The 24,805-nt window shown below is 44.5% G+C and overlaps 1 protein-coding gene across 2 annotated transcripts in view; it reads right to left on the reverse strand.

Annotated features, from left to right (window-relative positions):
• rhbdl1 (rhomboid, veinlet-like 1) overlaps window positions 1-18,457 on the reverse strand; it is a gene marked incomplete at both ends in the record, with an annotated part of 32,771 nt that extends 14,314 nt beyond the window's left edge. The window contains 5 exons of one of the 2 annotated variants that reach the window (XM_079183072.1): window positions 2,859-2,971; window positions 3,100-3,248; window positions 4,138-4,362; window positions 11,443-11,601; window positions 18,419-18,457. In XM_079183072.1, coding sequence (XP_079039198.1) covers window positions 2,859-2,971; window positions 3,100-3,248; window positions 4,138-4,362; window positions 11,443-11,601; window positions 18,419-18,457 — 685 coding nt within the window. The remainder of the gene's footprint in view (window positions 1-2,858; window positions 2,972-3,099; window positions 3,249-4,137; window positions 4,363-11,442; window positions 11,602-18,418) is intronic. The other variant, XM_079183073.1, reaches the window with a different exon arrangement.
• Window positions 18,458-24,805: the final 6,348 nt, after the last annotated feature.

Consider the following 24,805-nt stretch of genomic DNA (forward strand, 5'->3'; position numbering starts at 1 on the left):
CTGAAAGCTCCGCTGCCCCACAAAAACAAAATAACAAGCAACATGCGTGCGGGAGCTGATAGCAACAGCCGTCATGATTGAACTCGTGAGCAAGAAAAAGACTGCATGAATATAAACATGAGACAGCCATGGGCAACGAAAAATTAAGAATTTCACTGAGCAATCTAAAGCAACGTGTGTGTGGCAGTGAAACACTATAGAACAAATGTCTGCACACACACACACACACGCTCAGACATGCACATATAAATGTGGTTTCAGGGTATTGCTAACGACCTTAATGCTCAGTCAATTTTTTCCTTAAATAAACAATGGTTGATGATGATATTAAATAGATCAGTGAAAGGAGGAATGAACAAATACATCTGTCCACCTAGCAGAGGGTCGGGCAGCTAGTATGGTTATACAGTTTGTTGTATGAACTTCAGCTTCAAATTAGGTTAAAGATAAAAGCAGCCAGGAGCCTCATTTATTTAATTTAGTGCTCTCATCCTTTGATTAAAACTTGGCTGTTCATGCAAAAATGTGTCTCCGAAGAGTGTCTCATATTCTTTTAATCTGAAAATGTCAAACAAGGCCTTGAATGATCGTTTGCTCGGAGCTTTCACACATTTGTTATGTGTCCTCTGTTGTCATTTCATTTCAACCTTGTATGATGCACCTTCAAGTAAAAATTTAAAAAAAGTGATTGATATATTTGCCAATTTGAAGGATTGCAAATTCATTATGTTGACTTCAAGATCTCTCCATGCAACATTGCCGTCCTCACCATAGTGTGCCTCACGACACCAACTGACCGCTGAACTTTCATTAACACCCACTGACTCCCACAAAACTCCGAACACACAGAATTACACCTACAAAGAGTCCAAGTGCACTTCCTTTCTAAAGGACTCACCCCCCAATAGATCACAACATGTGTGCCAGCACAGCTCCAATGTCCACTCCATCAACCAGAATCAGAAGGTGAAATTACTTCGCTGCTTGAAGTCGTTCATCATCTTGTGACCTTGAGGCAGCTCAGCTCTTCCTTACAGCTTAGCAGGAATTGATTTGTTGTGTCGTGTTGAAAGTTAAACGCAAAAAGAAAATCTAATCTAATTCCAGACAGTTACACACTACTACAGTACTACATAAATTTAATTTTTAAATACTACGATCAGTCGAGCATAGAAGTTCTAATGAATGCAGTTCAACTCTGGGCTCTGGGGGTACAAATACCAGCATCTCCTCTCTGCTTCCTCCTTTTTGATTCAGGCAGCAGCTTAAATCTCCAAACAGCATCTCAAACTGCACTTAGACTAATTCCCCAGAGAGAACCCCTGCATCACTCTCCTACTTTATCCTGCCCTAAGTCCCATGCTCGCTTGCTTTTTCTCTGTCATCATAGCTAAAATAAATCAAAGCTACAATAATTCATGAGTGTTAGGAGTGTGTGTGTGCATTGGGGAGTGAGGGTTTGACTCTTACACAGCAGGAGGAGGTTTGAGCAACTTCAACTCCATTCCACTACTGTACGCGCAGAGAGTTTTTGTCACATACAAAAGAAAGTTTCAAATTCATGTCACGGAAAATGAACCAATATAACTCAATATTAATTATGTTATTGCTCTCGACAGTAATCAAATAATGGTGAAAGGGGAAAGAGGTTTTTGCAGCAGTGTTGATGTGACTTCTACGCATTAGCCGCAACAAGAAATTCCAATCTTCTAACTGGCTTGAAGGAGGATGAAAGTTAATACGTTTTCTTGTCAACAAAAGACTCGAGTGCTGCATCCCCGCCTCTGGGCACCATGAATCACTCCGCTGCATTTAGTTTGGAGACTTTTCTTTTTTCAAAGATCTGGGCCACCAGCTGGGCCAGATTTATTATCAAAACCATCAAACAGGCCACTCATGGGTGTCAGCTTGAGGACAAGATGCTCACAAATTCAGCCTCACTGGAGGTAAGGAAAGTAATTACTTGCTAAAAGTAATTGCTGTTTTATACACAGCAAATATGTGGTCCAATACAAGCTCTTTAAAGGGTAACTTCAGTATTTTACAACCAATGTTTTTTGTGTCCAAGTGACTAATGGGGACAACAATTTGTGGAATTGGTCCCGTATTGAATGGGAACGCTGCAGACGGCAGCAGTTAAACGGGCTGCAATGTAATCGCTCTGGGCAACTCCTCGCCGTCCACTGAGAGTGCTTGTTTTTTTGCCACTGGGCTGAACAGAGAATAAACTGTCTTTTCTGTTTATGTCATTGTTTAAAAAAAAGGGACAGCACTGTCCATATTGCACTGCAGATGACCTCAAACTGTCAGAACATTTGCTAACATTATCTAAACTATGTGCTACATCACTACATCGTTTACCCCAATGGCTCCCCCACCCCATGTCCACTCACGCAACACACGTACACAGTTTTCAGCTAAAAATTACTCCATGAATATCTGTTATAGTGCTGTATCTTAACAAACTAGCACAGATGTATTATGACATACAGCATATGAACGAATGTAAATATTAACTTAAATAATATCGGCCCTATCACAACTACTCGGAAAAGAAGAAGTCACCAGTTTCAGGCTAAGAGGCTGTGCTAATTTGCAGAATGATATTGAACTTTATTTTTTGTCACCAATCTTAGCTGTTGCATTATTATTTCCTATTTCTTCCATTTTGATATGTTTGCAAACATAATGTAAAACTGCTAACTTGTGGTTAATCTAAGTTTCTTCATTAAATAATGAAAAATGGAAAAAGAAAAAAATCTTGCAGCACCCTTTGATCCGTCTTGAGGCACCCGCGACATTCCCTTCAAGAACCGCTGCTTTACATAATGAAACACTTATTTTAAAAAGACACTCACCGGCCAGCACTCCTGCCATGTAAAGCAGACTTATTCGTAAGATGCCATGGACCATCTCCAAAGGAACGCCAATCATCAGCTGCAGTAAAGCATTGAACCCGAGCTGCTCCAAACTGAGGAGAGAGCACAGAAAGAGAACAAAATGCAAATGAGAGTGCATCATCTGCAACAACCAGACAGATTTGAACAGAACCAGCCCTGCGGACATCAACATGAGGCAAGCGGAGGTTTGTGAACTCACCCAACGTGCATGAACATGTAGCTGAAGAAGCGCCACACTTGTGCACGGTGGCCGGGATGGTAGACTAGGGGGCTCTTCATGAAGTCGGGCTGATAGGTCTGCAGTACCCACTTGTTTAGCATGATGCCGTAGCACATGAACACGATAATCTGCAACAGACACAGAAATGACACCAAACTGTCAGTTCTTGCTGACATACTCATAACACGCTCTCTCTGCAGAGAGGCGCAAAACCCATCGTGCTTTATGAAAGACACAAGACGTTTTCCTCTCTTTCTGTATTCCTCAGCTGACGCTTATTAGACTTGTGGAGACAATTTACTGCTCGCAGAAGAAGAAGAAGAAAATGGCACATCTGGTTCAATTCCATTCATTTATTTTCATAGAATAATGACTCATTGTCTCTGCGAATTAAAATGAATGTGAACCATTATTATCACAGCCTCATTGTCATTACAGACCATTCACTGCCATTTGGAGGCAATATAAGAGCACTTGGCTTTCTTTCCTGTGAATTATGATGATTTCAGGGGAAATGATGACGTTTTGTGAAAAAGCTGGAGGTTATTTTTGCCGTTTAACCGTTAACCATTTAACAGTGGTCTGTGAGGGCTTCTATGTTAATGGTTCTCTTTTGATACCAAAAGAACATAATGGGTCACTGTGGTGGACACACGGTGCTTACTAACCTGGTTTTCCAAGTCCCAAAATCAGTGTCTAAAATACCCTTGAATGACAGAGGGCTTCAGCTTTGGAGGAATGGCATTAAATGCACCAACTAAGCCCCTGACTCCCAAATGGGTTACCAGCTCATATCGAGCTCACAGTGAAAGCGTGTGATCAAAGGCAGAAAACCTTTTCGGTGGGTCTGAAGCGACTGAGCCAACAGAACAGTCTAAAATAAGGGTTGTGGGTTAGTAGCACAGACTCAAGTAAAGAATGTTTCAGGAACATTTGAATCAGTCGGCTACATCGGTAGGATCGTCTATATTCAGTTCACTGTCTGACATGTCGATGGTGTCTCCTCCTAGATCTCACCTGCACGATGGTGACAATGGCGATGAAGACAGGTGGGGGACACAGGCGGTTCTGGTGGAAGTACCAGCGTCGGTCTGTCTCGCAGGGCAGGATCTCGTAAGCCACGTAGCGAACAAAACGTTTGTACAGACCCAGTCCCGTCTCATCCAGCAGGATCTCCCTTTGCAGCGTGCGGCGGCCATTAGCAATGGCCCGTCGGAAACTGCTGGAGCGCTTACTGCTCATCTGAGGAAAAGGTGAAAAAACTCATTATTCTCAAGAGTTCAGTGCAATTTCTTGTGGGCAACGGCTCGGATTCGAAAGAAACTTGATGGACATCGTTCTTTCCAAATAAGACTTATTGCTTATTTGCTTTCACGCTGAGGGTCAGACGAGAAGGTCAATACCACTTTCTTGTTTACCACCAGCAATCTTTTAATTTATCTTAACATAAAGACTGGAAACGAGCCGGGGACGGCTAACCCGGCTCTCTCCAAAGGCAATAAACCAGTATCTCTAAAACACATTAACTAATACATTGCAATTTGTTTAACTTCTTGACATCTTGACTGTGAGGTTGAGATTGGCAGCCAGTTCTAGGTCAAAGAATAGTCACACAATTGGCATATAAACTAGCATTTTATTTAGTGAGCTTCAGAGGTGCTGGTCGGTGGATGTTTTACCTTTGGACAGAGCACGGCTAAGTTAGCTAAACTAACCGCTGTAGCCCTGTATTCAACAGACAGATATTTGTATCAATCTTCTCACCTATCCTTCAGCAAGAGAGCAAATATGCATATTTCTACATCTTTAAAAAAAAAGATGAGAAACTGTTTTTTAAGCTGACAAAATAGTTCATTGTGACTTCAAGGAATCAGCAGAAAGCTCATTCCCTGTTCGTTTTGTTGATGACTTAACTCCAATAAACTTGTCTCAAGTGGTTTTATGAGCATCACTGTCAGCAGCTGGAGGACTCCTTACCAGGAAGAACAGATCTCATCACGCTGCTGAATTTTTCATTTTATAACTTTCTTCACGCTAATTGGATCACGCATCAGTAAATGAGGGGAAGCTACTTTTCATATAAACCGAGGGAAGCTCATCAATGTGACTAATCATCCTCGATGGGGAGCCAACATTTATTAAGTATGGATTTCACAAGGGATAGCACGACGGTTTATGTAAGTTCTTCTTTTATAATCAAATAGTCAAGGGAAAGAAATGACACTTCTTTCCTTTGAAGACGGTTCTGCGTATATTGTTCAGAGGAGACAGTGAAGAGTGAAGTTTCTCGTTTGGTATTCATGCTCAATGGCAGTATTTCTTTTGCACTTCTAGCTCATTGTTTCATTCCTGGTATGTACTTTTACAATCAATTCATGTGTGACTTCAGGGTCGATCATTTATTCAGAACACAAAGAAACTAAAATGGCAAAAAAAAAAAAAGTTTCTCACACGAAAATATTAATCAGGACCTCAAAACTGCTACATTATTTTCATGTGACACAGAGATAAAATATATAAGTAATGAGAGCATTATGCAGGTGTTTGGTAGAAATCTGTCAGATGAGTGCAATAAAATGTATTAGAGAAAAGTCTTCAACTTTCACTCAACTTGTGGTTGAAGATATTACAAGAATGAATCCAGAAAGTAGGCGGTGTAAACCTTAATGCGTTAAAAGCGTGGGAACAGCGTACATTTTATTTAACCGACGTTGGGCATACAATATCTTTTCCCCCATATATCTCAGCAGCAATTAAACTCTTAATATAAAAGCCATGTTACATGTATAAACAACTGGCGATCACTTTCTTTTACCACAAGAGAGATGACAGAACTGCAAGTGTTTTTGATTTAAACAGAATATAAACGTGACTGATGGCAGAGCAGTTCAGACATCATAACAAATGGGCTGTCGGGGTGATTTTGCCCTTGAAAAGTAAATCTGTGTCAAGAGGAACTATTTCATGGAAAGTGTGTGTGTGTGTGCGAGCGTGTGTGCGTGCGTGCGTGTGTGTGTGTGTATTCATGTTATCACAGACTCCAGGTTTGCTTAGTGTGCAGGAGCTCTGCAGCAGCCTGCAGGTCAGCGGGACCAACTCTTGATACGTTCTTTAAGGCTTAGGATGAAAACTATCCTAATGCCACTATTTTGACAGCCGAGGCAGAGAACTGTCTGGATAGCAACACAGAGGGATCTTTTCCACCAGAGTTACCACTGAAAATACTGGACCAGCTCCTCACAGCAGGGATCTTCAACAGATATCTCCATTTCCTTATAGAAAACCAGTGTGCATGCTTCCCAGGTAAGAGCTACTTCAAGGCACTCGGTGGCCATGCCAGATGCCTGAAGTCTCCTGTATAGCTGAAACAATACAGCTCCTTTGAGAACAACTGGCTTACTATATAATTATCCTTCAATCACAATATGTGCAATAATGTGATGTGACGTGGGCAGCAGCTGCAACTGGTAACAGTATAAACCCACAACAGCAAACCTTATGTATAGGTTTCTAATAATAGTAACCTTAGACAACATGGCAGCCTCATATGAAGTGTTATGAAACCTCCGGAGGGGGCCTGTAGGAAGTACAACCCGCCATTAAAGTATACCATTGGTAATTCATTAGCCGGGTCCTGCTGCTTGTAGTCTCATTATATGTCGACACAACAGGTGAATGAAACTGTGGGTCAATATCTATAAAAGCTAATGAGCTAAATATACTGGAGGACGAAGACTGTAAATAAATGAGCAAATAATAAAGAAGTAATGAACAGACTGCTCCATAAACAGAGCAGCTGCCGATATTTTTCTTTTTTTTAAGAAATTGCTCAGGAAAAACAGGACGAAAAGAAAAAAAGTGCTAATCCCTGAAGTTAGCAGAGCAGGAAGTGGTAACTACCCTAAGAGGGTAATTATGACACTATAGTGGTTGTACAGAGAGGGTGTGAGGGCCTGTTGCACAATGATAACCAGAACGATGTTGAGCAGGGCTGCTGGCTCTCCCGCAGATGGAGGGATGCATATTTACTATGGAAATCAGGCCTGGAAAATGTAATTATGCTATACATGAAGCAGGGAGTGAACGCAGAAGAAGAGGAGCAGAGGGACATGAGTAGGCAGAGAGATGGAAATTAAGACGGGAAGGTGAGCTTGATTCTCAGATTCTAGGTGCCGCCGATGGACAGTGATGAAGAGACATCTCCTTTTTCATTTTAAATATCTTTAGAATAAAGATGAGCGTGTCAATTTGAAGAAAAGAGGTGGAATAGAGAGAGGCTGAGGGACGTAAATATGATTATGTTTTCTTCCTCTGTTGGCTTTCTTCTCGAAAATGAAGTCTCAGCTTTCTGAGTTTATTTGGCTCGGTGACGACACCTGCCGCCCTCTCCACCTCGCACCGGTTCCTCTCCCATTCATACCGCCTCTGTGTAAATTTGTTCCCGCGGAGACACGGCTAAGCAGAGCTATCACTCTGCTTCGCCTCCTCTGACATGCAGGACTGCCGCCTCTAAAGTGAGCATTAGCAGCCTTTTGAAAGTGACGGCGGGAGAGAGAAGACGGCGAACAGACGACGAGGCACACCTGAGCAGCCAAAACATGAGATAACACACAGAGGAGTGACAGAGAGCAAGGTGCACCGAAAATCACATGTCATCACATAAAACGTTGGAGGGGGGGAAAACCTCTGACTTGTGCATCGGTAACCGTGGACGTTTCCTGACGAGGCAACGTCTGCCAGGGAATAATTGATGCTGAGGCTAAGAGCACAAAGATAAAGATAGTATTCCCCTTAAGGGACAGCTGAATGGGCCAAACTGACAGCAGTGTGTGTGTGTGTGTGTGTGTGTGTGTGTGTGTGTGTGTGTGTGTGTGTGTGTGTGTGTGTGTGTGTGTGTGTGTGTGTGTCAAACAGCAAGAGTCCATCCTCCTCCTCTTGGTAGCTGCATGTTGTCTACTGTACATGCTGCTCTCAGCTTTAGTCAATTGTCCTTGATGGATTAATTAGCCACACCACACGGTCGATACCTCACAGCTCAATACTAATTAGTAATAACAATTTTTAAAAAACACGGTTTAAAGGCCATTCAGGCGACTGCACTGCAGATACAAAAACAATCGGATACATTATTTTAATTTTGCTTAGTTTATGGTGGTGGCCATCTTTCACTCACATTGGTTGACACACATACGATAAATCCTTTATCGTTAGAATATTAAAAGGCTGCGCCCATTAACCAGGCTTACATAGTGATTCACTACCAGTGCCACTATACCGGTTTGCCATCTAATTTGTGAGTCATTCAGAAGAACCCAAACCCCCTCTCCGTTGCTCTCTCTCTCTGACACATGCACTCTCACAGCAGAATCTAAATCACTGTGGATCTCAGCCTCTCTGATTCCACCCTGACCCACATACTCAGGTTCTTTCTTGCCCAAACCCTTTTAAAGTGAGAGTCCATCTATTTTTCCCTCAGCAGTTTGTGGCCCCAGCCTTGCTTTATGGTTTAATCATCACGGTGCTAAAACTCGTGGGGGGGGGGGGGACCCTTCACTGCAGGACACTTAAGCAAAGTGCATCACTTTTAGTCGGCAATCCATCTAAAACAGAAAGCCTTGACTGGAGTTTGGTGTGGGATACGATGTTGATAGGTAGCGTCCCTGGAGACAGATGCACTGTGGGCACTTAATGCAACTTCAAATGACAAACTTTTAAATACTGTATATAAACTACAGAGTGTCTCTAGCCTGGGACTGTAACTGAAGTTCATTTCGGCTCTCTGTAAGTGCTCTCTTTCTTACAAAACTACTTTAAATGTGACAAAACACTCATCCAGCAGAAAATGAAAGAACATGTTATTTAAGCATTGATCTAACCATGTCTCCTGGGGTAACAAGGGGAGATGTTTTGGGCAGAAGGGTAAAGATGAGGCGCAAAGCATCAGTCTTCAAATCCTCCAACCTGAACAAAGAGAATCCTAAATCCTAATCTCTACAACACCCTCTAGCCGTAAAATGAACCATGGCAGCCATTTTGGATCTCCGTCGAACATTAGCTAAATTACCACCCGAAGGAAAACAATGACACACATCTTCAATTACACAACTGCTACATGATAGCGTCGGTTGACTCTATTTAAAGAAATCAATATGTGCAGTTTCACACAGAGGAATACATACGACTTCAGGTTTACCCTCAGTTCCTTCACAGACACTCGTCTATCACAGAATCGTCCCCATAAAGCCCCACCATGTGTGAACTATGACACCTCTGGTGTCTGTCAGCCTCCCGCGTCGACAAAATCTTTGTGTGTAATTGTGCATAAACGTGTCACTGCGTGTAAAAGGAGTGCTGGTTGTCTTGCTGTGTAGGATGTTTGTGCTGATGTGGATTTGTGGTTTGATACAGACCTAGAGTATACGGTTTGTCAGTGTGCATGAGTGAGTGTGTGTGTGTGTGTGTGTGTGTGCGCGCGAGTGTGCACAGTTCCCCAAGAGAGGTTTTAGCAGAGCGTTACTTATTCACCCCTCTGGCTGAACTGATGGGAGTTCTCCGGCTAAGATCGCACTGCATGAAAGATGGGTTGAGCACGAACGATGTCAGAGACAGTCTTGTGCAAACACACACACACACACACACACACACAGACAGACACAGACACTCACACAGACAACTGAGAGGCCCAACAGTGCGATTCAAACACATTTACACCCACTGAGGTCGAAAGAAGCAGTGTGGATTCACGGCTCCACTGTGTAGAACAACAAATCAGAAAATGTTGAACACACCCGTTAAGAGACATAACACAGAAGCAAACATCTTGTGGGCTGAAAGCATCGAAAAGGCATGGAATGAGGACACACACACACACACACACACACACACACACACACACACACACACACAGAGAGTGAGTGAAGAGAGGGACGAAAGAAAAAAAGAAAACTGGAGAGAGTGAGAGGAGAAAGAAGGCTGCAGGTTGACCTGGTTGAAAATGTCATGCTACATGCGGCACTTTTCGAGTGGCAGCCTGGAGCTCATCATAGAGAATCTGCAGAGTTCACGCATCACATGCTGGGCGGGGGGGGGCGACGGGGGGGCAGATTTACATCAACTTTTGAATATCCTCTAAATTAGTCAGCAAATCTGTACTGGCAGGGCTCATGTGTATGAGTCTGTGGTTCAGACAGTGTGTGTACATCAGGGAGAGGGGGGGGGGAGTAGAGAGATGGACAGAAAGGAAGTGGGTGGCTTAATTAATAATGAAGAAGCGAAAGCGTTTGTGTATATGCAAATTGCATGCATGCACATAACGGTGTGGGTATGGTATGTGTGCGTTCACGTGTGTGTGTGTGTGTGTGTGTGTGTGTATCAGACACATCTTTAAGATCAGACCCGGGGGTCGATATCTGTGTGAGGCTGGGCGTTCTTAAATTACCTCAGATTACTGCCTGCTACTACCAACGCTGGGCTAATCGAAGACAATTTGCATTTGGCTGATGGGCTATTTTCAAAGTGTCTCCCTGATGCTTTCGGAGGCGAGGCAGGCTTTTTATTTTTTTTCACCGAACATATGCTCAAGAGTGTAGAATGAAAGAGAAGGAAATGAGATCTGAGGGTTCAAGGAGGCAGGTAAAAGAAAAAAAAAGAAGGGGGGTGTGTGTGTGTGTGGGGGGGGGGGGGTGGGGGGGGTAATATTAAATTAGCTTGAGGAAGGGAGGGTTGAAGATGAGAATGCACTGAAATGAGCTGGATCAAACAAAAAATAGCACCACATATAGCGGAGGAAGATAGCTGTACACATCCCAGAAAGAGGGCTGATGTAAAGGAGGCTGCACTCTACATTATTTCTAATAAACAATTGTAAAGCTGCCTTAGAACGAGGCATATTAAGAGAATATAATAGTACACAGACTGTTCTCAAACTAGTATATAAAACATATTTCTTCCCAGTCTCAGTTTTGTTGCTGTTTCACTATTTAATATATTTCTTGTGTTTGAATTCATGAGTTAGAATAAATACATTTTGTTGCTTTAATTCGGTGGCTCTGTCAGCTTGGTGTGGGTGTCGAGCACGGCTATAGTGGAGGTTAAGTGTCTGGATTTACCGACACATTAACTGAAGAGATTGATTCTCCTTTTTGCAGGACAACGACCTGAATGGTCGAGTCAATTTTCGCCACTGCAGAGCTTGCCGGCTCTGTCTGAATCAATTCTGTAACCTTTCTGAAAGTGTGTCGAAATGTGCGTCTGTACTGCAGGACATTAAATCCCTCTGTGTTACGACCTGTATCTGTGTGCGTGCGTCTGGTTTCCACTCACCAGCTCGATGAGCTCCTGGTAGCACACCTGTCCCTCTTCATTGCTCTGGACCAGGGCTAACAGCATGTCCAGTTTGGACGGGTCCAGCTGCAGCTCATGGTGCTCCACCAAGCTGGTGAAGTTCTCCACTGCGATGAAACCGGTGTTGTCTGGGTCCAGCTGGAAAAACAAAAGCCCACTCTCAGACCATTGGGATAAAAAAAAAAAAAAAAAACACGACATCGCTGATAACGCATGTATTGAAGATGTTGTTTCAGTTATGCATCGTGATTTGTAATAGCGAGCAGCACTGCAGAGATGAAGTGTCAGCTTGCCCTGAGGGAGAATGCATCAGTGCGAGACAGCTGAGACGTATACACAGAAACATAATACATAAAAAGATAAAGATAAATGGAAAGCTACAAGACTGAAGGCATAAGCTCAGACAGCGACACCAGTAATAATTAAGCTGTGCTGCCTCTATGATGCCTTTGAAAGAATTAGACCTGCCTAAAGAGAAAAAAAAACCCATTCAACCTCATTAAAAGGAGCAGGTCTGTCAAAGCAAACAGCGGGGTGGTTGTTGTTGTTGGGAGCAGCGAGGGAGAGACAGGCGGCCCCCTCATTCTAATATATAGTGACCTGCAGTTTCCCCCGAAAACAGAAATCCCTCAGCATTAAATGCGGTTCGACTTCTCAGTGTTTGTTCCTGAGCGGATGCTTCATTTGACTGTGTGAGTCCGACCCCGGTCACATTTGTAGCATATAGTCAGTGCGGTTTTTCTTAATCACCACTCACTCACTGAGACCCACGGCCCCATGGGTTATTACTGCTGACGTCTGTACGCCAGCGCTGCTCCCCGTAATTGATTTAATCGGGAGAGTGTCATAAAAATGGCTGAGTGTAGTCGTCTAAAATAGCGCCTGCTTAAAAATGTCTTGTAAAGTATAGGGTGTGTATCTACGTATGGTTTATGTAATGTGTTTCTTTTTTGGTGGGGTGGGGGTGGGGGGGGGGGGGGGGGGGGGGGCAGCAGCTTCACATGCTTATTACGTGACCTTTCTTCCCTCTCCTTCTCCTCCTCTTAAATGCACTCAATTGCTCTGCAATGGAGTGTTAATTTCTCATGCCAGCTCTCCTTAGTACATCTGATTGTGTTTGTGAAAATGCGCCAGAGGACAATCTGTAGCAGTACAAAGAGACCACATGGGAGGAGCCCTTGCTGCTTCTCATTTGACTGTTTCCTGAATGCTAACTAAGCCTCATTAGGTTTCAGATAGTAAACCAACAGCTTCTTGTTGCCCCAGGGAGGAGTGAGCTTTCAGATGTTGCGTCAGTGTGGAGTCAGTCGTGTTGGATCATCGTTGCCCGTGTCATGAGTCCACGAGGCGAATCATGTCTAGGCCGCCTCGGCCTGGACCTGGCCCGCTCTGACATGGTTAGACAAAGGCGTTTCATTGGCTGCATGTGGAGAGCGGCATTAAACTATACGCTGCGGCGTGTCTGTCCCTACTGCAGGAGGCTCAAGGCTTAGAACTCCACTGCTCAACTGAGAAGCTAGGGATCAACCCGGGAATCCTTTGGTGTGTGTGTGCATCTCCTTCTGAACAAGTGTACTGTATGGGCTTCTGCTTCCCCCAACACTGTCTTCAGTTTCGCCACCCCGGTCATTTAGTTGAACACAAGCATCCTTCTTTTTTTAATCAGATTTTTTAACTCCACTGAAAATGTATGTATGTATTCACCTGGAAGAGCACAGCCAAGGCAGGAACTAATTGGTTAATTTTATGATGCTTGACTGGAAATGAGTGTTTTCTCACTGCTGGTTGATGCGGGGAAGCAATTTTGTTAGTTTTGATACTTTAACATACTTTCCGAACACCAACATGACTCAATCCGTATTAATAAAGATTATGCGCACATGCGCACACACACACACACACACACACACACACACACACACACACACACACACACACACACACACACACACACACACACACACACACACACACACACACACACACACACACACACACACACACACACACACACACACACACACTTTTCCACAGGGCATATACTGATTACACTGAATGGCAAAATCCATACAATACTCAAGACCTCCCTCTTCGTCATTGTCCCTCATACATCTCCATATAATCTCAGCACTCAGCTCCTGAGTCAGACAGCCAGCCGTGTTTAGGCATACAAGCAAATTCATGAACCCAGAGGAGAAAGAAAACGGGCCCAGCTCTATTTTTAGATAATCCCCTTAAACTGTGTGTTCCATGGACGTTTGTTAAAACACACTCCGTTCTCCGCTGGAAGCTTGAGGCAAAATGGTGCAGATATGGCCAGCATTTGTGACGTGTTGGGCACCGTGATGACATGTGGGGATACGTGGGAGCACATAAAAAAAAACAAAAAAAAACAGCAGAGGTTGATGAAATAAAAGAAATGAAAAATGATTAGGTTGAGGGAACAGGAGGAGGAGGAGAATGTATGAAAAGAGAGATGAGAAGAACAGAGACAGCCAGAAATGAAACAAGGACGCACAGAGAATAAAAATCCCTCGCCAATGTCTGTTATTCTGTGCATCTGCCAAACCCAGCAGTCGGGCTCTTCTTCTCTTTCCTATAAGAGGGCTGTGACACACTCCAGTGCTCTGCATCCACTTGCCACAGAGGGGAGATAGATCAGATTCTAATGTGCTCCTGGCTCAGCCCGGGCTGACGCGGGGAGCAGAGAGCCACACCGGGGACGTCTGATTACCGTCAGCCTCCATATGTCAGCACATCACCACGCGTACAGCAGCGGCGCAGACACAGAGCCGCACCGTATATGGTCGCACGCGTTGACGCAAACCAAGTGTTGACGCCGAGCTGTCATACTGCACAGATAGGCCTACTATACTCCCTCCACGGTCTGACCTTATTCAGGAAGAACGCTACACAGGGGAGACTGTCTGCCGAGGATACAAGGAGGTGGAGGATTGGTTCTTGTAGCCAATTAGGGTTATCAATTAGCGAGATGAGGTACCCTGAGATGAATGAGTGTTGGCAAGAAGAGCTTGTTTTTTTTCCTGGGCCGGCTGATGACGTCCATGAACTAGGGGGAGACCGATGGAAGAAAGGGTTGGAAGAAGGAGGGAAAAGGCGCTGAGAGGGAAGCAGTTATTGAAGCGATACAACACTGGTGAGGGCGACACTTTGACAAGCTGCATGCGTTGCCATGGTTACCAGTCGCCGTGTGTGTCCTCCCTTTCTTGCACCCCCACCCCCCCCCCCCCCCACCTTCTTTCCCCGACATATTGGAGTTCTAGAGGCAAAGGAAAGACACAAACGGGGGGGGGGGGAGAAAGAGACGATGAAAGGAGAAAAGGGTACAGAGCAGCAGAAGGAGAAATAGATTACAGATGGATGAGAAGAGACCAATGAGATACGAATGAGGCGGTAATAAGACGGAAGAAGGGTGTAGATGTCAAGTGAGGCGGGGCGAGAGATTAGGGATGGAAGGTGAAGGTGTTGGACATGGGAAAAAAATGTATTCACGAGTATGAGGAAGAGGGCAAAGAGGAGTAAAATGCTGACTGCAGGGGAATAATCTTACTGTTAACCCCCGGGACCTCTATTACCTCCATCTCAGGCTCAGAGACCCCAGCCTGCAACTGACTTATCCGTCCGTTCCACAGGGGCTTAAGAATGAATCCTCCAGCCTGGGAACAAACTACAAAGCCCAGCCATGACTGACTTCTAGTCAGTGGGCTGAAGCGCAGCCAGTTCTATCGTCCTCCCTGCAGAAGACCGACACACAACCAAGACAAGGCCCTCCGACTGTGGCACAAGCCAGTTGTAGCTAAAACTGTGGTCATGTCATACGAGGCAGAGAGTACAGTAGAGATGGTTAAGATTCCAATGGTCACACTTTGCATGCACTCCCCTTAATTATCAGCCAACTCAAGATGGCACAGTTGTATTAGTTTTTTCACTATACATCAATTATTTGATGTTGAAAGTGAAATTGCTTGGAAGGTTGATAGTTGTTGATTGAACGGTATCTACTTATAACTTCCATGAGGTGGAAATTTAGCACCAGCACTGGTACGGCACTCACTAACTAACCCTGTGGCACAGAGCCAGTATTACAGACTGGTCCCTGTGAACAAGACTGTCAGGCTTGAACAGGGCTGTGTATATGCAGAGGGCAGTGGCATTTACAGGGCTGAGCATATTTGCATGACGTCAAGATAAAAACACTTTGGATTTGTGTCTGGTGCCCTCAGGACTCACTGGTGTTCACCAACAACTGGGGCCACCGACTCTGTAATTATCACAATTTTATGTTCTGCCCCGCTGTTACCATCATTATGCTCAAATTTTACCACGGTGGCTTTGCGATGTGATGGCCGTAAGATCCGAACCACTCTCTCCTCAAGTGGAGACTACTGTAGCGAGACACAGAGGGGATATTCCTTGATGCAAACAATCATCTGACTCCATTTCCTGGCGTTTAGACACAGTACAAACAAGCCAGAGGCGTCTTCAAACAGCTCAATGTACATTAGCGTCAGAGAATGATGAAAGGGGACAGTGTATAAGAGCCTTATTCTCTACTTGACATAAATATGTCAACATATTCAGAGCCATAAAGTCCTTATGGGAGAGATATAAATAAGCCAAATAAAAACTGAATGACACATGGAGAGATATTCACCAATGGTGGAGCACTTAGTGCTGCCGACCATCAGTGGCGCTGCTGCAATACAAAGACTGTCAGAGGAACTGCGTCTGTGTGTGTACTCTGATCATGAGCATATGTGTGAGCCTGCATAGGCCAGAAATAGCCTGAGCTCAGCATTGCAACCTCCTGCAGACAAAGACTAATAAAAAAAAAAACTCATGTTGCTACTGTTGCTTTCTCCTTCTCTCCCCCCTGCAGCATTTCTTTGTGGTTCTGTATGACAAGGCTGCAATATCTCCTCTCCTTTATACCTGCAGTGCACGTATAAACTAAGCATGCCCCGTTTTCTTTTGGAGCAAAACATCCTAATTGAGGTACATTCCTGGAAAACACCAATCTTCCTTTTACAAATGGCTAAATCTAAGATGCCCTCAAGCAAAGCCCTTGACCTCCAGGTGCTCTTGTGGCTTTGCGTAGAGGCGGCGGGACTCTGTGGTCATTGTGCAGAGCCTCCAGTGAATGGGACGATTTCAAATCTGGTGGCCAGAACTGGAAAAAAAAAAGGAAAAAGAAAGAGGCATACTCTGCAAAACATTTTCCCGGATAAAGATGAGCATAAAGTGCCAAATGTTTAGACCAGCAGCAGGCTTGGCTAAAAACAAGCATGCCTGTTCACAGTCCAAATGCTGTTGGCAGATTTCTCTTCATTGTACTTTAATTAGAGAGACCGTTTCCAAATCAAAGGCCGCCGCATGGACTCCCAAAGGTGGAAAAGGCTCGTCGTCAGCCAGTGTGAGTGATTTGGTCTAGACTTGAGCTTAAAAGAAGGACCGCAGTTTGTCTATATGATCACACTGACGCAAGCAGAGTAAACCCCACAATCAATAGAACAACCAGCCGTTTACAACGTATTGGCTTCATCTCGCGCCCAAAGACCTGCTACATCGACACAGATGAGTCAGCCTCTTTGATACCGCCTTAACATGTGTCTATGAAGGAAGATGTGTAGTTGAGGCATCACTAACTAGTTGTTATCACTTACGTGTTTATACAGTACGTGACTCACCAGTGTGACCACAGAGCATCTTCTCACTCAACCCACACGGGTTTCCTCCACTTAGTATAAAAACAAACACACATATTCATAAAAAAGCAACTGTGCACATGATCGCAGACACACACACACACGTCTCCCTAAAGGCTCTTGAGCATGTTGATCAATGTGTTGCTGATGGGCCACTCGTGACCCCTAAACCCAGCAGCAGATAATTGATTCTTCCCTAGTGGACAGAATGATTGCCCGATCGCTCTGTCAATCAGCCAAAATCCCCATTCATCAAAAGCATGAGACAGAATGCAAGATTGCATTAAATGCAAGACATGAAATAGAGCTGGAGACACACACACACGTCTTTAGGAAGCACTAGCCAAATATAGATATTGCTTTCTGCTTTCAAATCCATACTGGTCTGTTAATTTTGGAGATGGTAGACCAAACCTTAACTCAAACATAGATCCGACTGGACAGACAAAGCAGCAGTTTGGGTATAGGACTCCAGATGTCAAGAGGAACATTTTTCAATGGCCTGACTATGACCACTAACGCTGTGTTTTCAACAGCAGGGCTGAAAAAGAAGAAAAGAAGTTTAAAGCCAAATAACAGCTTCTATTCTAGAAGAAAACCGTGACCTGGTCTCCACAGGAACCGCCTCGTCGTTTGACCCCTTGAAATAAATAAACCCGAATAATCTTGCAATCTTTGGTTCTTGTGACCCTGAGATGAGAAGATTGTGGATGTGGTCAACATAGAAAACGCACAAGGAGACACACTCACAGGTACAGACGCACAAACCGTTCACACGCGCACACAGCAGGATTTCTACAAACGCTAATGCAGCAGCTGTAATGGACCAGTCACAATTTGTGTGGCATTCCTCAAATGGAGAATGCTCCAATCACTCCATCTGTACATCCATTCACACAGCATATCCTCTATTTGCGCACACACACACACACACACACACACACACACACACACACACACACACACACACACACACACCCCTCCCCCCCCCCCCTCCTTCCCATAAGCCATGATCTGACCTCACATTCTCTGGGCCCACATGGCTCCATGATGCTTGCGTCCGTCATGTTGTCTCACGCTCTCATTTCGCTCGTGCAAACAGCCCCTGCTATCAATCGCAACATCAGCTCTCACCCCAGCCTCCACGTCTCACTCCCTGGACAGACGACGAGGTGGCCGGGAGCCCGTAACCATAGAAACCTCTGCCGCTGCCTTGCTCACTCGCTTACCTGCTCTTGTATGAGCTGAAACAGGGAGCTTCTATCCATATACTGGCCAGGGAGGTGAAAGGAGCCGCCGAGGACAAGGGCATAGGGAGGAGCGAGAGAGGAGTGGTGGTGGTGGTGGTGGTGTTAAGGATGGGGGTAAGGTGGAGGGGGATTTGGTTGAGGTAGCAGCTGGTGCCTAAAATTGTAACGCCAGGCCCCTTTCGTGGCTGCTGTGTTCCCCCCCTTGATGATGGAGAAAGCCCGGTGAGCCCTCTCCCTGGTTTTTTTCCGTGCTGGTGGTGTCGCTGGAGTAAGAACCGGTGCTGTGTGGCTCCGTGTTGGTGCCGAGAGTGTGGACGGTGGTGGTGCTAATGGGCCGTGTCTCTGCTCTGTGCCAGTGCAGCGTGGCGCGGCGGCAAAACCCAGCTTCAGCAGACGACAGGCAGGCAAGGCAGGCAGGGCAGGCAAGGCAGATCCAGCAGCTCTCATTCACTCTCCTCCTCCTCCTCCTCGCTCTCCTCTATCCCATTGCACTGACTGCTACCTCTCTCTCTCTCTCTCTTCTCCCTCTCCTCATACACACACACACACACGCTGCGCTGCCTGCATACCAATGAGGCAGGGGAGGGAGGTGTCCTCTCTTTTCCAATTGGAAAAGGGGAGGGAGTGGCCATGGGCTGCAGCTCCTCTCTTCACTACAAGTAAGGCGTCTCAGGGGATGGGCTCCACTGCGGCTTTGCGCTTACGCTTACACACACACACACACACACACACACACACACACACACACACACACACACACACACACACACACACAGACACACACACACACGTCTGGTCTGTTACTGACAGGCATGCACACACAAACCCACACACTGTAAACAAGACAAAAGCTACTAAGACGCAGGCATATGGTGAAATCCTAACCATGTGTTAATTTAAGGGGCTACAGAAGACAAAGGAGATGAATGGCATAAGGGACAATATGAAACTACTAATGAAATCAATAGCACTGCCGGTGCACAAAGAAAACCATAGACTGCTCTGCAACCCTTTACATCTGTGTGCTAATTATAAGCACTGGCACATTAGCGCATTGTATGCCCTGCTGCACAATCAAGCAAACTGCCACCCCCAACACACATGCACAAACATAACATAGAATTAGACTGTTTAGATGGCTCAGTGATCCTCCAATGAATACCACCACGACAACAACACAAGACCACAATATGATACGTCATTAGAAGTAATGAGAGAAAAAGGGCTCTTATTATGTTAATCTGATGCACAATAAAGAGAGTGGCGTGCAGCGAGCAGAGCGAGAGGGTCAGAATATACGAATGATTGAAAGGAACGCGTTACTGCTCATGTGGGCGGCGGGCAATTGTTGTGCTTGATTGCATTGAAGTCCACTTAAAATGGTGTTTTCCTTCTGCACAAATCCGCAGTGACCCCTCCTCCTCAGGACAATGGCTATGAGGGGGAGGGAGCAGCGCCGGGACGTGAATCTTACCTCATAAAATAGTGAAAGACCCTTAAATGCCCTGGAGCTGAAGACGTCGTCGGGGTTAAAGACCTGGTGATGACTTCAGCCTACACTGAGGCAGGAGTGTTTCTCGTCTTTTCAACCCTTCCCTGTGAGATTCACCACCAGCGGTGTAACTCAGCCTCTGGCTCGGTTACAAACTGAGCCTCTGCCTGTTGAAGTGCCATTATTGCACCAGATGTTTGGGCTTTCATTTTCTTACAGGCAGGAAGGCTTATAAATCCTTCTTAATGCGAGAAAAACGGAGGCTGCTGACTATATGGCGCCACGAGTAACTGCTTTATTTTTCCTAATGGATTGGGCCGATGCCACCTTGAACGTAGAAGAGCTCCCAGACTTTTCATTCTGAAACACTTTAAGTTTAACCTTAATAATGACCGTCCAAGTCTAAGGCAACATCAGGACGGATGTCACTCCACGAGGGGCTTTTTTTTCAACGACTAATCAATGTTCAGATTTGTCGACAATACTCTGTGGTTGTGAGCATGAATAAGCCAAATCTAATTATAAAGGTCAGGGCTGGAGAATTTGCAAACTGCCATAAGTGAGACAGATTGAAAGAGCAGCCAAAGTGAAGTGAAAATGAATGCAACAGTTGCCTTGGTAACCTCACGACTCCCATCAAAAAGATGATAGACTAGAGTACCATGAACTAAAGAAAAGCCTCCTGTGCAGGAAGAAAATAAAGCAGAAAACCCTGTGAGGAAGAAACACCCAGGCACTAGCATGTGTACGACTGAAGAAGAGGGTGAATTCATGATGTCAGTGTATGAGCTGTATACGTAACATCAGCACAAACACAGTCTTGGCTCGATGCAGGAACACAACATTCCCAAATACACGCATACGATGCCAACTCAGCCCCACCATGGGTCACACCAGCATCCAGCAATCCAGTATCATTGTTTCCATTAAACTGCTACCAAATGACATTATCCGGATGACTGACAGCGCGAGATAAGCCTCCGGTGAAATACGGTCTCTGCTGCCCGAAGCGTCCCCAACTGAATGGCCTCCCTTGAGCCTGACTAAACCCTTCATGTTCCATTCACCCCTGGTGGATGGATGCAGACGGCAGAATGAACTCCGGCAGCTTGCTCCTCTTTAACAAGGCCTGAGAGCAGCAGACAAAACACTGCTTCTGTGCGAGAGCAGGGAGAGAATAACAAGGTCTTTCAGGGAGGCAGAAGGGCACATTAATTAGACCGGCAATCTGCACTCTTCCTCCCCATCTTAATGACCTTGAGGTCCATGAGGCAGGTGTTTATTTATTGCCGTCTGTGTGCGGATAGTTGTGTTTCTGTCAGTGAAACGGATGGTAAGGAGCTAGAAATGCATGCCTTAAAAAGGTCTGAGTCTATTTGCCAGGTTTTCAGCATCAGGGTTGCTGTACACTCATTCATACAGCGGTCGCCTCATGTACACCAATTACTGTATGTGTAAGCAAACTGTCCGGATTTGTTTATGTGCACAATACGCTCCTCTAACTTTACAGTCTAAAAAGATGGGTTGCAAACTAAACTTTCCACCAGGATTTAATCACTGTTTATCGTACATTTCTGCTGCACCAAAACTTTCGAAAAAGGTTTGGTCCGCCTTTAACTTGGATGAAATTCAGCCCTGGTGCTCAGTCTAGTTTTAGAGATGTCAACTAAAAAAAACACTCTGTGGTGTATTCAATTTTGACTGTTGCAATGTCAATTTCAGCATTGACAAGAGTTGTTTTTTACAATGCTGGCAACCTTATAGTACTTGATCAAAGTTCAAATCTAGAATAGTACACCTCCCAATTATTTAATTATTTTAAGATGCAGATACTGTACTATTAAATGCATAAATGGTAAAAGCAACATTTTATAATAACAGTAATTTCTAAGCAATTTTAAAATGATATCTCAGCATACTTTAAATACTATGCAGAAGGCGGAAGTCTCTGCGTGTTAATTAAGAGCCGATACATTAACCCTGTGATCTTGCTGGAGTTGAGGACGAATTACCTTTTGTGTTTCATTTCCCCTCATCTATATCTACCTAACAAGTCTGCTAGCTGAAAAAAAGAATGTTGAATAATCCTGATTTATTTTGGTCGTCTGAAGGCGATATGTTGAGTTGTCTTTTAAGGGAGGAGATTTTGTTTTTGTTAGATATGACAATGCAGAGCAGCGTAGACAGACGGGATAAGTAGAGGATGTTAAGAAACTTTCTCATTTTGGATTCGTGGAATTGTATGCAATGATCTGTCATGAGAGCACCTTGGTTGTTTTTGCTGTCTAGTAATTTATAAGCCCGTATAACAATAGGTGCAAGATACTTAAATAAACTATCAATTACACAATATCTCACACATTTAGTCTTATGCACCGGACTGGCAAACTGCTACCAGAAAATATATTCTTGTATACCTTGCTGAAGCTTATATCGGGTCAGAAGAATATATGTTGTGTTACAGAAAGCAATAATAAAACATTACCTCATGAAAGCTTAATTAAACGGGTTGTTGCGAAGGACCGACAGGAGACAGCCGCACAGGTTGATCAGGATGTTTCTGAGACATCCAAGGGAGGTGGAAAGCGGTCCAGTGTAAGCAGGGAAATACTCCAGCCATCAACCACCCTGAAACACACGGGGATGGGAAGCAAACATTAAAATAAGTTGCAGTTAAAAGAGCAGAGTGAAGAGCTACGGTCAGAAAGCTCAACAGAGGAGGGAATTGAACTTCAACCACAAGACCTGACCACAAGATTGTGAGTTCAAAGGGTTGGTAACGCTCATAAAGACTGGCACTATAGTCTGGAAAATACAATTAAACACTCCGCAGTGTATTGTCACTGTGCAGGATCACAGCATTACGGTGTTGCTCTAACGTTCCCTTAGCTGACCTTATCTTTTATGAATTAGGAAGACAAGTTGTTCCGGTGGCTGTCTGGAACCTGTTAATAATGTGATTTTAAAAAGATGGTGCTTCAACACTCGAGCCGCCAAATGCCAAGCAGTAGGGATTGTGCAATAGAGGGAATCACCCGCATGATGAAAAATGGCAGAAAAATGAATCAGGTCACCGAGTGACACAGTTTTAGTCCAAACTGCTCCACTTAGAAGATCTCTCGGGGACATAAAACGGAAGAAGCGAGGAAGGGGAAGCAGTGAGTTAGAGGAAGGAGGTTGAAGAGGGGAAAGAATTAAGAGGAGAAAGGGAACGCAAAAGGCAAAAGTGTAAATAATAAAGGGCGTATTAACATTTCTGTAATACTGTAATTTATTGGAATTCATAGGGAAGCCTCATTTTCAGCCCCATTGCTGCAATATTAACATCTCGTACTGGGACAGGTCTGTCTCCAAAAACATCAATTGTTATTTCTGACATTCCGGTGTCACGGTGCCACTATAGCGGTTGAGCTGAGCACAGGCTTCCTGAGCAGTCTCTGGAGTCTAAGTCTGGAGAGACCTCTGGTGTCCAAACGTGCAGTTGCATCCTAAATTGAGGGCAGCCCTGTTGGCCGACATCCACATGAACAAACCGCAGAGTATCAAAGAAATGCTGACAAACCAGTTATGATGTCTCACCTGACTAAACCTGACATAATCAGAGCTCATCACCCCTGTACTTTAATTAAGACCGTGTTTAGGATAGGGCATAGATCGATAACATACCGAAGTGTCTTTACTGCGTACATGTACTGTACGGTTTACACACCTATTACTATCTACTGTAACTCTTTGACAATAATTTAGCCTTTGTTTGTGTAGCAGTGCTAATTCTGTTTAAACCAAGTCTGAGGTAATAATGTTTGCAAATAACACAAATAATTCCTTGTATTGAAGCTGCTACTGCCCTCTTTTGGTAAACGCGGCTACGATCAGAAGTCACCAGTATACAGTATGAGGATATTGCGCAAAATACTTCTGCCAGCTCTTATACATTTGGAAAATGTTGTACATTAAAGTAGAAAGAGCGCATTAGAACAATAAAAAAACCGATTTAAATCATTGTTTGGTATTTTTAGTGCACAACTTTGACGCAAAACAAAGTAAACAAAGACATGAAATGCTCATGAAATAGTCATTTCTCATTGTGTCCAAAAAACTAAAGAGCGTTGATAGTTTGCATTTTTTTTTTTTAAAGAAGTATCACAATTATACTGAATTCTAGACGTAGTAGATGGCTCTGGTTTAGTGGCAGCCTGTTGCAGCAGCTTGAGTTGCTCGTGTACTCTTCCTAAGTCTCCAAGTATTAAAGGGGCAAGGGTTAAAGTCAGGATTAGGGCTAAATGTAGCATTCTGGTAATGTATCAGTGTCAAATTAGACGTTATGGCTCGTGGGCAACACGTCACATGTGCAACAACTTGGAAATAAAGCAGCAACTCTGCGTTTTAGTTGCATCACTAATATGAACGTTATAACCGACTGATTATCTTTAAATTGAGCACCTCGGTTTAAAGTCACCCTTTGACAAAACTGCTGTGTCATCTTGTAGCATGAGAGACAATGACAGTAGAATAGAGTCAGAGTCATCTCTGCTGGTTTGACTGATAGACCACAGGTGCTCTGAAAAGACTGCGTCTAATGACAAGCCTGTCATGTGAGAGGTTGTTTGACAGCTGACATTGTGGAAACAGTTACCTGCTCTACATAATAAGATGAGGGAGGGTGGAGTGGAGTGTGTGTGTGTGGGGGGTGTGTGTTTGGAGCGCGAGTGGTAAGACATTGACAAAGAGAGCCTTGGTGTGGGCCAAACTGACGGGCCTTCGTTGGCTCGGCCGTGCAGCAGTCAGCACAGCACTTGGCCGCTGACACCTGCTCACACATCCAAGTGTTGTCACAACTGTCGAAGCCCGAACATACCCGAACACTACCTCTA

The sequence above is a fragment of the Pholis gunnellus genome (genome assembly GCF_910591455.1).
Source record: "Pholis gunnellus genome assembly, chromosome: 21".
Lineage (NCBI taxonomy): Eukaryota > Metazoa > Chordata > Actinopteri > Perciformes > Pholidae > Pholis > Pholis gunnellus.